General features: G+C 42.3%; 2 protein-coding genes across 2 annotated transcripts; one reads left to right on the top strand and one right to left on the bottom strand.

Moving 5' to 3' along the window:
- Positions 1 to 327: 327 nt before the first annotated feature.
- Positions 328 to 5105, bottom strand: cnih2 (cornichon family AMPA receptor auxiliary protein 2; the record flags this gene model as incomplete). Its single annotated transcript, XM_084177545.1, has 6 exons — positions 328 to 355; positions 549 to 692; positions 786 to 898; positions 2323 to 2370; positions 2740 to 2808; positions 5025 to 5105. The coding sequence occupies 6 exons, from the start codon at positions 5103 to 5105 to the stop codon at positions 328 to 330; spliced, it is 483 nt and encodes a 160-aa protein (XP_084033671.1).
- Positions 5106 to 7725: 2620 nt separating this feature from the next.
- On the top strand, positions 7726 to 12510 carry wdr74 (WD repeat domain 74). Its single transcript, XM_084178842.1, has 10 exons — positions 7726 to 7872; positions 8088 to 8194; positions 8325 to 8449; positions 8599 to 8662; positions 8812 to 8955; positions 9066 to 9167; positions 10714 to 10870; positions 11248 to 11390; positions 11539 to 11592; positions 11935 to 12510. The coding sequence occupies exons 1-10, from the start codon at positions 7812 to 7814 to the stop codon at positions 12118 to 12120; spliced, it is 1143 nt and encodes a 380-aa protein (XP_084034968.1). The 5' UTR covers positions 7726 to 7811; the 3' UTR covers positions 12121 to 12510.
- Positions 12511 to 13378: the final 868 nt, after the last annotated feature.

Below are 13378 nucleotides of genomic sequence, written 5' to 3'. Positions count from 1 at the left end.
ACTGTATCACCAAGAATAGGAGACCTGCAGGTCCTAAGAGGTGATGTGCTCAGATCAAGGCAACACGTACACTTCCTCCTCTTTTGTGGCTCCTATATGTCTGCTCCTCCTCTTCTATATGGATGGCAGTCTTGAACAGGCTCAACAACATCTCTTTGCTTTGCCTTATTTCCTCCCAATGTCTTCCAAAGATTTGAGGAGAGCAACACATGGTCTGTGATGGAGTAATGGGTGGTGAGAAAGAGGGTTGAGTGACATCACCCAGTCTTAGTCTTGCTCTTTCTCTTTTTCTGTCTTTCAATCTCCTCTTTGTCTTCTATTCAGTGTTTAGAAACTCACCAAGGCATAGACCATACTGTCAAGGACAGAGAGAGGCAGAAAACAGAAGAGAAGGACAACGGTGTTAGAAGGAATGGGATATTGCCAAGCAATAACAACTGACAGCAGTTATTGTGCAGCAAGAAGAGGAGGCTCCCATTCATACAGATCAACATTCACCAATGAAGCGGCTTGACTGATGAGAGATGGCTTCATTAATAGGACCTCACCTGTACAGGTAGTAGAAGAAGGAGAGCAGGTAGAAGCCCATCTTACACCAAGACTCCTTCTGACAGTAGTTCAGGATGTCAGCATTCATCACACTGACAGGATCATACATGACCTCTGACCCGTCTGCTGGCCGGTGGAAAAACCTGACGAGAGAGCGCATTCTTACAACAGATACAACTAAAAAGCATCATGTGATAGAGTGCTGGGAGTTGGTTGTGTCGTGTTGTGTTGTGAACCTCCAGAGATGGTAGAAGAGCAGGGGGATGTTTAGGCCCAGGGTGACCCACTCTCCAGCACACATGAACATCAGGCAGAACAGCCCATGGATGGAGTATTCTGGCACCACCAGCTAGGAATAATACAGACCGTTAGGGTGCACATGGCCATACAAATGCAAACTCTGTCATTATCATAAACACTTCAGGACAAAATGCTTTGAAAAAGCTGCAATTTTCATATGAATGGAAGTGGTAGAGTTTAGTTATGATTTTCGTAAAAGCATGCAGGCCTGCAGGTGTTCCCTCCTTCAATCTTCCCTCATTGGCTCTACAGCTTGCCCATTAACACTGGAACGTTAGCTAGGCTAGGTGTTAGGGTTAGGGGTTAGGGTTAAGGTTAAGTTTAGGAGTTAGGTTAAAGGGTAAGGTTAGGGGAAGGGGAAGGGTTAGCTAAAAAGGTTAAAGTTTGGGTTATGGTTAGGTGAAGGGTTAGCTAACAAGCTAAGTAATTGCAAAGTAGCTAAAAAGTAGTAAGTAGTTAAAAAGTTGCTAATTAGCTAAAATACTACAGTTGGTTTCCATGTGTTTGAGGCCATTCCATTTGCTCCATTCCAGCTATTATTATGAGCCGTCTTCCCCTCAGCAGCCTCCACTGCCATGATGAGATTTGAACTCGCAATTTTTGGGTTGTTAGACGTTCGGGTTCCTTAGTGCTAGACGTTCGCGTTATACGTTCACGTTATAAGTAACCATCTGTCTTATGTAACCATACCCAGTGTTGTAAAGTACTTAAGTAAAAATACGTTAAAGTACTACTTAAGTAGTTTCTTTGGGTATCTGTACTTTACTTTACTATTTATATTTTTAACTACTTTTATTTTTACTTCACTACATTCCTAAAGAAAATATTGTACTTTTTACTTCATACATTTTCCCTGACAACAAAAATTACTTGTTACATTTTGAATGCTTAGCAGGACAGGAAATTGTCAAATTCAAGCACATATCAAGAGAACACGTGGTCATCCCTACGGTCTCTGGCCTGGAGGACTCACTAAACACAAATGCATCTTTTGTAAATAATGTCTGAGTGTGGGAGTGTGCCTCTGGCTATCCATACCTTTTAAAAACAAGAAAATGGTGCTGTCTGCTTTGCTTAATATAAGGCATTTTAAATGATTTATACTTTTACTTTCGATACTTAAGTATATTTTAGCAATTACATTTACATTTGATACTTAAGTATATTTAAAACCAAATACTTTTAGACTTTTACTCAAGTAGTATTTTACCGGCTGACTTTCTATTAAGGTATCTATACTTTTACTCAAGTATGGCATTTGGGTACTTTTTCCAACACTGACCATGCCAAACGCAACATATCATACTAATTTGAGTGTCCCGGATTTACATTTACTAGGTTACGTCTAGTCTATGAGACCAGGCTGGTGTGTGGGTGTGAGAGAGAGTGAGCGAGAGGAGAGAATGAGGAGGTGGGCTACGGGAAGGAGGGGAAGATGTGCGTGCGTGCATCGGCTGGGAGCCACTCATTCACCTTCCGCAGCAAGTTGCAGATTCTTTCAATATTCAGAATTCTTTCCCTCTGAAAAGTGAATAGAGAGAAAGGAGAGTCATATATCTAGGTAATAGTTTTGCCAAACACCCTCACAAAAGTAATATTCACACTTCCTTCGTTTTGGCTCTGTTTGAGAATGTTCTTGTGTACAGTATAGCAAAATATAATTGGCAAAATAGAAGGTACGTTACATTGAGTAAATGCTTTAGATCAAACATGATAAATAAAGCATTCAAAATAAACACACATTTTCTATTTGAATAAGTGTCCATGGTCTATGTGTGCCTGTCTGTCTACAGTGCTCTGCTCTTCACAGCTGAGTGGCAGCGACTGTAGGTGTACACTGGGTCACACTTCACAGAACTCCACTCCCTCTCATAAGGCAGGGGGCCTTACCGCTCTGGTGGGGTTGCTCTGATCGATTGGGTTCTTGAAGTCTGTGCGCAGCTCGTCAAACGCAATAATCTAAAAAGACATGTACAGTGTATATGGGTAAACTTTCTGCCACTGGATATATCTAAATGTTGAATGGAATGGTGTGTTCTTTCACTGTGTTATTCTCATTCAATCCAATCACATCCCTTTTAGCCTATTTTTTTTCTCAATATTTCTAATCGTCTTCAGTTTTCCATCCCCATACCTCCAATCATCCTTTTGCACCTTTCGCATACTCTGACTCTTTCTCGCTCTCTCTCTCTCTGAGATCTCCATCTAAGCATCCCTCTCTGCCTCTCAACATTCTTCTCTCCCTGTGACATCCATCTTTCCCTTTCAGAGACCAATCTCCCTCTCCACATCTGTCTTTTACTCTCAACAATACCTTTCTCTTTCCCCCTTATCGATCTATGTCACTCCCCCTTCTCCGTTTCATGCTCTTCTCTGTTGTAAACAGATGCAGTTTCCATGGTGATCCGATGAGCCCCTTAGCAAGCACCATGGTTACTATAAAAATGAACAAGCTGTGTCATTGGTTGAGAGCCACACAGAGATGGGGGGCGTGAACCATGGATGGAGGCAGATGGGGGGGAAGGGGTGGAACAAAATTATAATTTGATAAGCAGTCTCAATAACATGGTTCGTTGCTGACACATACACACACACTCTCTCCCCCTTTTCACCTTCTCTTCACTCACACACACACACACACTCACACACACACACACACACACACACACAGACTCTTTCCCTCCCCCATCTCTCTCACAAACACAGACACATACTCACACATTGACTGACTCACATGCAGTGCAGTCTCACCCACTAGTCAATTCATTAGTTCTTTCAAGACAGTCTATTGTAATGGTCTGAAAATGCTGTGTTGAATTTCAAATGAACAATGTCTCCATCTAGGGAGGTAAGCAACCCTGGTCCTGGAGAGACGCTAGCACTTCATGTTTTTGATTTAACCAACCTGGAAGACCAGGTGTGTTGAATTTAGGCAATCACTGAACTGATCAATTAGCTCAGTTGGTCAGATGGGGTGCCTTGTAGGGACAAAATCCTGCAGTACCTACGCCACTCCAGGAACAGGGTTGCATATCCCTGCCCTAGACAGAAGGCTATAGCTGAGAGAGATGGGCTCTGGCTATTGTAGCATACTGATTGTGCAGAGGTCTCCAGTGATGCCTATACAAATTCCATTCATCATTCTGCAGTCAGTAAGCTGGTACACAAATATACAGGTAACTGCCAAAATAAAGGAAACACTTGAGTAAATGAGGGATACAAAGTATATTGAAAGCAGGTGCTTCCACAAAGGTGTGGTTCCTGATTTTTTTTTTTAAATGCCCAGTGTATAAAAATGCCCAGTTGCCCATTATTTTGGCTACCATGGCTAGAAGAGATCTCAGTGACTTTGAAGTAGTGGTCTCACAAGAGCATAGGGGGTTTAAAGGTTGTGTGTGTGTGTGTGTGTGTGTGTGTGTGTGTGTGTGTGTGTGTGTGTGTGTGTGTGTGTGTGTGTGTGTGTGTGTGTGTGTCACCAGATCTCAACTCAATTGAACACTTATGGGAGTTTCTGGAGCGGAGCCTGAGACAGCGTTTTCCACCAGCATTAACAGAACACTTGTAGAATCTATGACAAGGCGCATTGAAGTTGTTCTGGTGCCCGTGGTGGCCCAACGCCCTATTAAGACACTTTATGACTAGCTTTGACTAGCTCATTTTAATAATAGACTTCCAGTTTTGGGTGTCACACACACACACACGCACACACACACACACACAGAGACTTACAGTACTGATATAAATAACACAAATAATGAGCCACACATGGGCACTTGGACACACATTCACACCAACCAATGGCTACACTACACTTATTGTATTGTCTCATACTACTATTAGTCATCACCTGGAATTATAGGTATTTCTTAGAGTATTTCGCCTTGGTTACAGACCAACCAATTCTTTATATAAGGTATGAGTCACAATGCACACGAGAATATTGCTGAACCACCATCCCCCAGAGTCTAAAAACATGGTTTAGGTGAGAACCACCATCCCCCAGAGTCTAAAAACATGGTTTAGGTGAGGACCACCATCCCCCAGAGTCTAAAAACATGGTTTAGGTGAGAACCACCATCACCTAGAGTCTAAGAACATGGCTTAGGTGAATACCACCATCACATAGAGTCTAAAAACATGGTTTAGGTGAATGAGTGTGTGTGAGCTCAACTCACCTGCCAGATGACGAAGAAGATGAGTGCAGCACACAGCACTAAGGTGAGCATGTAGCAGAAGGCCGCGAAGGTGAACGCCATGGCTGCACCAGCCAGCCTGACGATGAGATGGGTCGAGAGAGGGGGAACTTTCCCCTCCTCTCTCTCTCTATTGCTGACTATCCCTCCTTTTTCTCAGGAGGTTATTGTCTGTTCTTCCTCTCCCTCCCCCTGACACTCTGACTTCCCTCCCTCTCACGTTGTATTGAGAGCCCGTATTGTCCAGGTGAGGAGCTGAAGTTCTGGAAGAAAAAATTCCTGCTCCACTCTCCAGTCTATCACCTGTGGTCACTCTACTTCTGCTTATCTAGGTTGCACAGTTGGTCCTTCTTCTTGAGTTCCACTTCCCTTTTCATGTGTCTGTGCAAAAGCTTTTCTCCTTCACTGTGCAAAAGCTTGTCACACATAGACTTTGTAAAGCGGTCGACAGGCACAGTTGTTCAGGGAGAACAGCTAAAGCTGAATAATGCTCTCTCCTCTCGTCCCAGCCTCTGATTCTGACAGCCAGGGGTTTTTGTGCACTTACGGTGTCTGTCCCCTGTCCCTTTTATAATGTCCACTTTGCCACTGAAGATGGCACATATTTCAAGAACAATATAATTGTTACTAAACATCTGTAATAGGAAAAATGTTGGTAAATGGTATTAGATATTATTCAAAAGAGATGTTTTGGTATATTCTGATATTTCAATGTTTTTAAACAGAGCAGATATGCTGTTAAGGAGGAGAGGACTGTTTATACTTTTGGAGGCATAAAATAATTTTCCACTAATGTAAAGAGGAAGGAATTTGCTTTTCATCCAATAACAGCAATTCGTACATGTGCCCTATGAACAAATATTATTACAATGATAGTTATTAGTGATCATTTATAATAACAAAATTAGCAAAGATTATTAGCTTACAATAATAGCTTGAAATTATTTGATAAATGGTGTTGTAATGTATAGAGTAGAATATAAACAAACAGCAATATGATAGAACAGCACTCCACACTGATGTCTAGAAGCAATAAAGGCTGATGAATGATGTATCAGGATATATATAATCTGTGATGATGATGATGATGGATATTTTGATTGATCTTAATATTGATCAGAGTGTACCTGTGTCTGGTGGTAGATGTGTCTGTCACTGAATATCCCACTCCTTCCTCTCCACACTTTGTCTCTGTCAATATGGGTCGACACCATGTCAGAATTCTCTGTCTTGCCTTTGTCCATCCATCTCAGTCGCGTCCATCAGATTTCTTCACGCATATGCTTTTCAGTGCTCACTTGCAGGGTGAAAAAACAACATTTAGAGAATCAACAATGTTTAGATGTTAAGACGTTTTATGTTCTTATTTTGGTACGATTATTTTTCTCAAGAAAGGAAAAACATCTCCACAGCCCTTAGAAGTCTCTAAGTTAATTAATTCCCCTCCCTCCTCTTTCGCTTCTCTCTCTCCAAAACCCCCCCTTATGCTTTCTCTTCTCTTCCTCTAAAAAAACGATTTTGAAGAAACCCTCTCCCTCATCTTTTGTCCTCCACAGTCTCTTCTTCTTCTCTCTCTCTCTCAGACTGTCTGATAAAGCAATATTTGTATCTCCCTAGAATATAATGGCCAAGTTCATTCAACAGTCTCACTCTCTCTAGGTCTCTCTCTCTCTCTCTCTTTGTCCTTCTCTCCCTGGCTTGTATCCGTTGCCGTATTCCCTTGTTCCCCAGAGATGGATGAGGGGGCAGGGGAAGCTTTTAATATTTTTTTTGTCAGCTTCCCTTGTTTGCTTCCCTTGTTTGTCTCCATCTATCCCCCCCTCTGCTCCCTTTCCTCTGTCTCTCTCTCTCTCTCTTTCTCTCTCTTTATGTCTCCTTCTCTCTCTCTTGCTCTCTCTCGCTCTCTCTGTCTCTCCCTCCTTCTTCCCCTTTTGTCATGACGCTGGTGTCCTATTCTTCCGTCATTTCGAGAAAGATGAAAAGGCTCTCACTCTTTTCTTGTAATCATGGGATTCTTTCTCTTACTTTCTTTCCCTCCCTTCTCTGTTCTCTCCAAGCTACCTCTCTCTTTCTGTGGTCCTGCAGTTTTCACGCTCATCCCTTTCTCCCCTGCTATTGTCAGTCTCTCTGGCCCTCTTCTCTTGGGAGGATTTCCACAAGTTTTTAATTCCCACAAATCTTTGGCTTTTGATTTTAAAGTGCCCATGCTGTTTCCCCCTAATCCCCATCCCTGTCCCATCTTTTATCACCCACTAAATCCGTCCCAATAGCTAATCTCTGGTAAATCCCCCAGGGTGACCTGGAGACTCATTTTCTCTCCTCTGACTGATTAGCCACCTTCTCCTCTGCCTGTCCCCTACTCTACCTCAATGATTACAAATGTGAAAATGTGAAAAACTCATACAACAAGGGAATGAAACAAAAACACCTTTTGAAAATGAAGTAATTGAATCTTTCATAATGTAGAAACAACAACCAAATTAATTTGTTATTTGTTGGTGTCTTGTGGGTTTTGTACAGCCCTAATCTATCAGTCTGACTGATACTGTATGTTATTTGTGCGCAATAATGGCTGTGGATTTTGGATATCTTGGACTGATATAAAATGTAAAGCTCAAGAGCACCATCTGCTGCATATTTTATATAAGAAAATCTAGGTCGGAACAGAAGTTTGGTGAGTAGTATATCCCTACGGACGACATTTTGGACACGCCATAACGTGTTAGAACATTTGTTGTTGTTTTCTTGACAATCTTTTCGTTCTTGTTCATGGCAGACAAAAGTCAACTTTGTTCAGTATGGGTGGGATCAGAAACAGGGATATTGAAAGGTAAAAATGATGTAACTCAGTAAATTTAGCCATGCTGTCCTTGTGTTGTGTGTTATTTGTTAGAGCTAGCTATCTAGCAACCCACGTGTTTGCTTGCTACCTAGCTTGACAGTACTTTTCCCTAATGCGACACAGATTGTTTTAGGAACGATGGCCATGCACGCTATCAGGATATTTAAATGGATATCACTTACACTGTGTGTCTGTTTCATTAGGTGTGAGCCTATCCAAAAAACAGGCATTCAACTTCTGTGAGATGAGCTGCTTGAGTCGGGACCAGGAAGTGTGTGTACTGGGCTGGGGAGATCCACAGGAGACTGAGGTGTGTGTGGGGGGGCTCTAGGGAGTAATGTATCTCTTGATGATGTCTGATCTCTGTTGGTCGTTGATGTGTTTAGTTTGCGTCATGGTTGTTGTGCCGTTGTGTTATTTACCTGTCTTGTCTGTTCTAGGTGCTGGTGGGGTCTGTGAATGGCACAGTGAAGACGTTCAGCACAGAGAAGGGCATCTTCACTGAGACCAGACAGTGTGGGGAGAGCACCCATGGCAGGTTCACAGGACTCGCTGTCACAGACCGGTATAGTTGTGTAGATAAAGACACGGTCATAACACAGTACAGGAGTTGTTGTTCATGCACACTGTCATTACACACCAGCATCTCCGTGGTCATGTGTTGAGGATACCAATGTTGACACTGGACGACTCTCTCCCTGTGTGTCTCTGCAGTGCTCTGATCACGTGTGTGGAGACAGGACTGCTGAGGGTCTGGAAGGAGGGCAGCACAGACACAGTGAGTGACTTTGCCAGAATACCACATAGGCTTCCTAGAGGTTGTTACATTGCAGATGGATACTATATACTTATGAATGATTGAAGTTGACTGTCTGCTTTTTTGTACACTGCCATTTTCTTGAACATAACCCCTGTCCCTATGTCTAGGTTGAAATAAATGCTGGGAAGAATGTTTGTCGGATGCGACAGAATCCCTCGCAGCGCAATCAAGTGGCTACAGGAGGGAAGGAGAACGGCCTGAAGGTCTGGGATCTGGAGAGACCTGAAACACCTATCTTTACCTCCAAGAATGTAAGAGTCTAACAACTACATTTCAAGGATTTACAGTGGGAATGTCTACATAGTATGTTATGTTTTGGTGTTTGTGCATTGAAACAGTGCCATGCTTTTTTATGCTGCAGGTGCGTAATGACTGGCTGGACCTGCGAGTCCCAGAGTGGGTCAGAGACATGGCCTTCATCCCAGACTCAGACAAGATAATCACCTGCACAGGTCACCACCAGGTCTGTCTGTCTTGCCCTGTACAAGCCCTGTTCTTAGACTGGGTCTGCTGGTCTTCTAAGCCACTGAGTCAGACTTGGAGCACAGTACTCAAAGGATACATTTTGTTAGATATGCAACCAGGCCAGCGCAGTACATTTTGGCATACTGGGTTTGGCTCAGCTCAGTAGTGTGAAAAGGGACTCTTACATTTTGGAGGGCTGAAACTGTCCTGTAAGGGTAAATTCATATTATACAATGGGTGGTTCTAATCCTGAATGCTGATTGGTTAAAACCGCATTCCAGCTGGTGTCTATTCCACAAGTTAACACCGGCTAAATCTATGACGTTAAAATGCCTATTTACTCTGTTCCATCTCACTGCGCAATCCACTGTCTCATCAGCCCAGCCAGGCAACTTATACACTTGATCTCCACTATAAGAAGCATCTAGACATTATCTCACATTTATTTTAGACTAACATTTAGGTTTCAATAGCGGAGATTTGTATAAACCTTGCTGTCTGTCTCTCCGACATTTGCAACATTGTTTCAATATTCAAATTCGATCTCCAGCTGTCCCATAGTAAGGAAAGTGTAGGGGTCGGAGGTCGGGACGAGACAGACAGGCAGGCAGCGTTTCTCAGCCAATCGAAATCATGAATCAGCTGGCATCATTTTTCTGGATGTATACAAAGAATTGTCAATTGAAAAAAGGTCAAACGAAAAGGAAGTGCAGCTAGTTTGCAGTCTTTACAGCTTCCTTTTGAAGTGATTGTGTTACTGTAGCTGTGTTGTTGGGTATATTCTCTGAACAACAGTGTCCTGATGAGAGAGCACATTTGCTATGCCAGGCGAAATCGCGCCTCATTAGCTCATTGTTATGGATGTGTCCAAATAAATGTCACTAGAAAACAGCTTGTAAATGTAAATGCAGCTACTGTTGTTATTCAGGCTGCACTGTTTGACGTGACTGTAAGTTAGCCGTAGTTGGCTAGCTAGCAAGCAAGGGATAAGAACGTTGCCAGCCAGTACAGAAATGGAACATTTGGAACGAATGAATAGGTCGGGTCCATAGATACAAAACAAAAAGACTGACCAACTGGGTCGCGTCTCTGGGAACCGAACCGACAGAACGAACGACCAGCCGGCTTGGGTAGCAACCCTAGATTCGGGACTATATCTTGTGGAAGGATGAAATAGTATGAATAAATTCATCAAAGTAATGTTTTTAATGAAAATATGTCAATCATAATTTTAGTATGTTGGTAACCCGTTGTATAAAAGTGATAATGCCCTTGAAGCCGGTGTTTGGAGGATATATTGGCACGGTTTGGCTCGACTTCGTCTCAGGCCTATCAACACCCGTGCCAATATATCCTCCAAACACCGGCTTCTCAGGCATTATCACTTAATTGGTCAAGTTCAAGTACCCTGATGTATGGTTTGTATCATTGCTACATAAGCAAACCATTAAACATCTTAACTTGACTCATGTCTCTTTGCCTCATTCATCTATCTAATGATATAACAAAAGCAACCCGATTTGATTATTTTTTTTCTCTGTTAGGTGCGAGTGTATGATCCAGCCTCTCCCCAGAGGCGTCCTGTTCTAGAGGCTCAGTTTGGGGAGTACCCCCTCACAGCCCTCTCCCTCCCTGCCAGCCAAGACAGTGTTGTAGTGGGCAACACACATGGCCAACTCGCCATCTTAGATCTGCGGAAAGGTGAATGAGGGAGTCGATGTCTGTTTCTGCTTGTTGAAATTATTGTGCAGTTGCTTAGCGATCTGCTTCAGTACTTTTCCATGTCAGCTTCTTTATCTTTTTGTCCATGTATGTATTTGCCATTGTGCTACATTATAGATTAATTTGCTGTATGTGCTCTTTGAAACGTCTGTTTATTAAAATGAAAACTTAATTGTTTTGCCTGTAGCAGCAATAATTATCTTCTGATAGTCAGAGAGAGAGGGAGATCAAGCTTTTTGTGTGTGCGAGTGCATGTTGCGTGCCTTTTGTGTTCTATCTGTGAGATCCTCTCCCCCTCGACTACAGTCTCTTTGTTGTCTAACCTCTCCTCCTCTTGTCCTCTTCATTCGCTGCAGGCCTAGTGCGTGGGTGTTTAAAGGGGCTGGCAGGAGGGGTGCGGGGGCTTCAGTGCCACCCCTCTCTCCCTCTAGTGGCTTCTTGTGGTTTGGATCGCTTTCTGAGGGTACACAGCCTGGAGGACCGCACTCTACAGCACAAGGTACACACCACACACACTCACTCTTACACTCTCCGCACACTTGAAGCCAGCTACACAAACCATCATTAGGGAAGCCTCCTACATAGTTTTTAGTAATTGTGTTCAGTGAAAGTTCAAGAGGTTCTCTCTCGCTTCGTCTCCCTTTCAGGTGTATCTGAAGTCACGACTCAACTGTGTGCTTCTGTCCAGCAGAGATCTCGAGGTAGGGGTGAATTAAGTGCTATGAATCAGCCTGTTTCAGACATTGTGAAGTGCAATACTTTGTCATCTATTTGACTTTCAAATTGAGACTTGCTAGTTTTTTTACCAACACTAATTAATGTTGTGATATGAGTTTTCATAACACCCTGTATGACACCTGACATGCATATTTACTTATTTATTACACTATGATACAGTAGTTGATTTAAATTGACATAACAAGAATGTCAAACAAGAATGTTAACTGTCATTTGCTGTTTAATATTTTTGAAACAGTGATTTTCCTGCATTATGCTGCAGAATGATGGTGTAGTATGTTTACAGTATCTCTCCTCTATTTCAGCTGAGCAGTACAGGAGTGACCGGAGATGTGGAGGAAGTGAAAGAAGAGGGAGGAGAACTGGATGAGGTGTGGGACACTATGGAGATGATAAAAGAGAAGGCGAAGAAAAGAGCAACAGAAGAAGAAGAAGCTGTTGTTGAAGAAGCAGAGAAGAAGACTAAGAAGAAAATAAAAGTGGTCAAATGACCAGCAGTGGAGAGCTTAAGGAAAGGACTGTTGTCTTTATGAGAAACGCAGAAGGTCTAGAGGTCTGCTAAAGCCAGTGTTGTGGATGTACTGACTGTTTTCCTGTTGAATCAGTACTGGAAATGGAATAGCCATAGTTTCCCATTAAAACTATGACCTCTCTGGAGTTGTGTGCATGTCCTTTTGTACCAACTTCCTTGAAATGTAGCTAACATTAAAAATCATTACGTACAGATTGATATTCTTTTGGCAACAACTCACAAAAAGAAACATTGAATTGACAATATCCCAGGGCTAAAACAATTTCTCATATGAACTCTGAACATGACTGTGTGTGTCTGTGAAAGAATGCAATGTCCCTAATAAACAGACAGGTGGCATCTGGCACCATTGGTTGGCTTGCTTGTGTTTTTGTGTCCTCTGCTGGAATGGAGTAGAGGGTACTGATTATGAAAATCGCTCAACAGGATGGGTGTCTTTCAAGTTGTGTAGTTAGCACGGACTTGTTTTATATGCGTTTGTCAGTTTGAGTAAATGTCTCTGTTCATTATTGTGATTTCAGTAACAGTGTTGTGTTTTGTGGAAATTGATGTTTGTAAACCCTGGGCATAAGTGACCGGCTTAGGGCTGCTAGGGGGCCCCCGACCCAAAAAAAAACAGTAGCTGCAGATCTGACTTTTCTGGACCTTTCTTCCTGACAGCTAAAGGTCCCGAAGCAGGCTACTCTGCTGAATGGTGCTTGTCTACAGGCAGTTAGATTTGGGTATGTAATTTTAGGCGAAAATTGAAAAAAAGGATACGATCCTTAAGAGGTTAATAAAGTTAGATCAAAGCTGAATCAATGTCTGCAAGATCACATAATGATAGTATTCTACATACAGAACCAAATATAATAACATAGTATAATGTTACTGTAAGACAAAAAAAAACATTTCTTGAGGTTTTAGGATGATTGTGCAAATGGTCACATTTTTCTCAACAGCATGCCACTAGGAAAAATTTGCTTTGATTGAAACAAAACACAGCAAAACAAATTGCTTTCTGTAGCCTGCATAAGTCGAAACAACGCTGTACATAACTAAGCTCTAAATGGTCACATTTTTATCAACAGCATGCCACTAGGAAAAATATGTGCTTGATTGAAACAAAGCACAGCAAAAAAAAAACTCACTGTAGCCTGCATAAGTCGAAACAACACTGTACATAACTAAGATCTAAATGCATATTCCCATGTAACTGATTAAGATCAAATGGTTGG

This window comes from Coregonus lavaretus (assembly GCF_964263955.1).
Source record: "Coregonus lavaretus genome assembly, chromosome: 15".
Taxonomy (NCBI): Eukaryota; Metazoa; Chordata; class Actinopteri; order Salmoniformes; family Salmonidae; genus Coregonus; species Coregonus lavaretus.
This window is presented reverse-complemented; position numbering and strand designations above follow the sequence as displayed.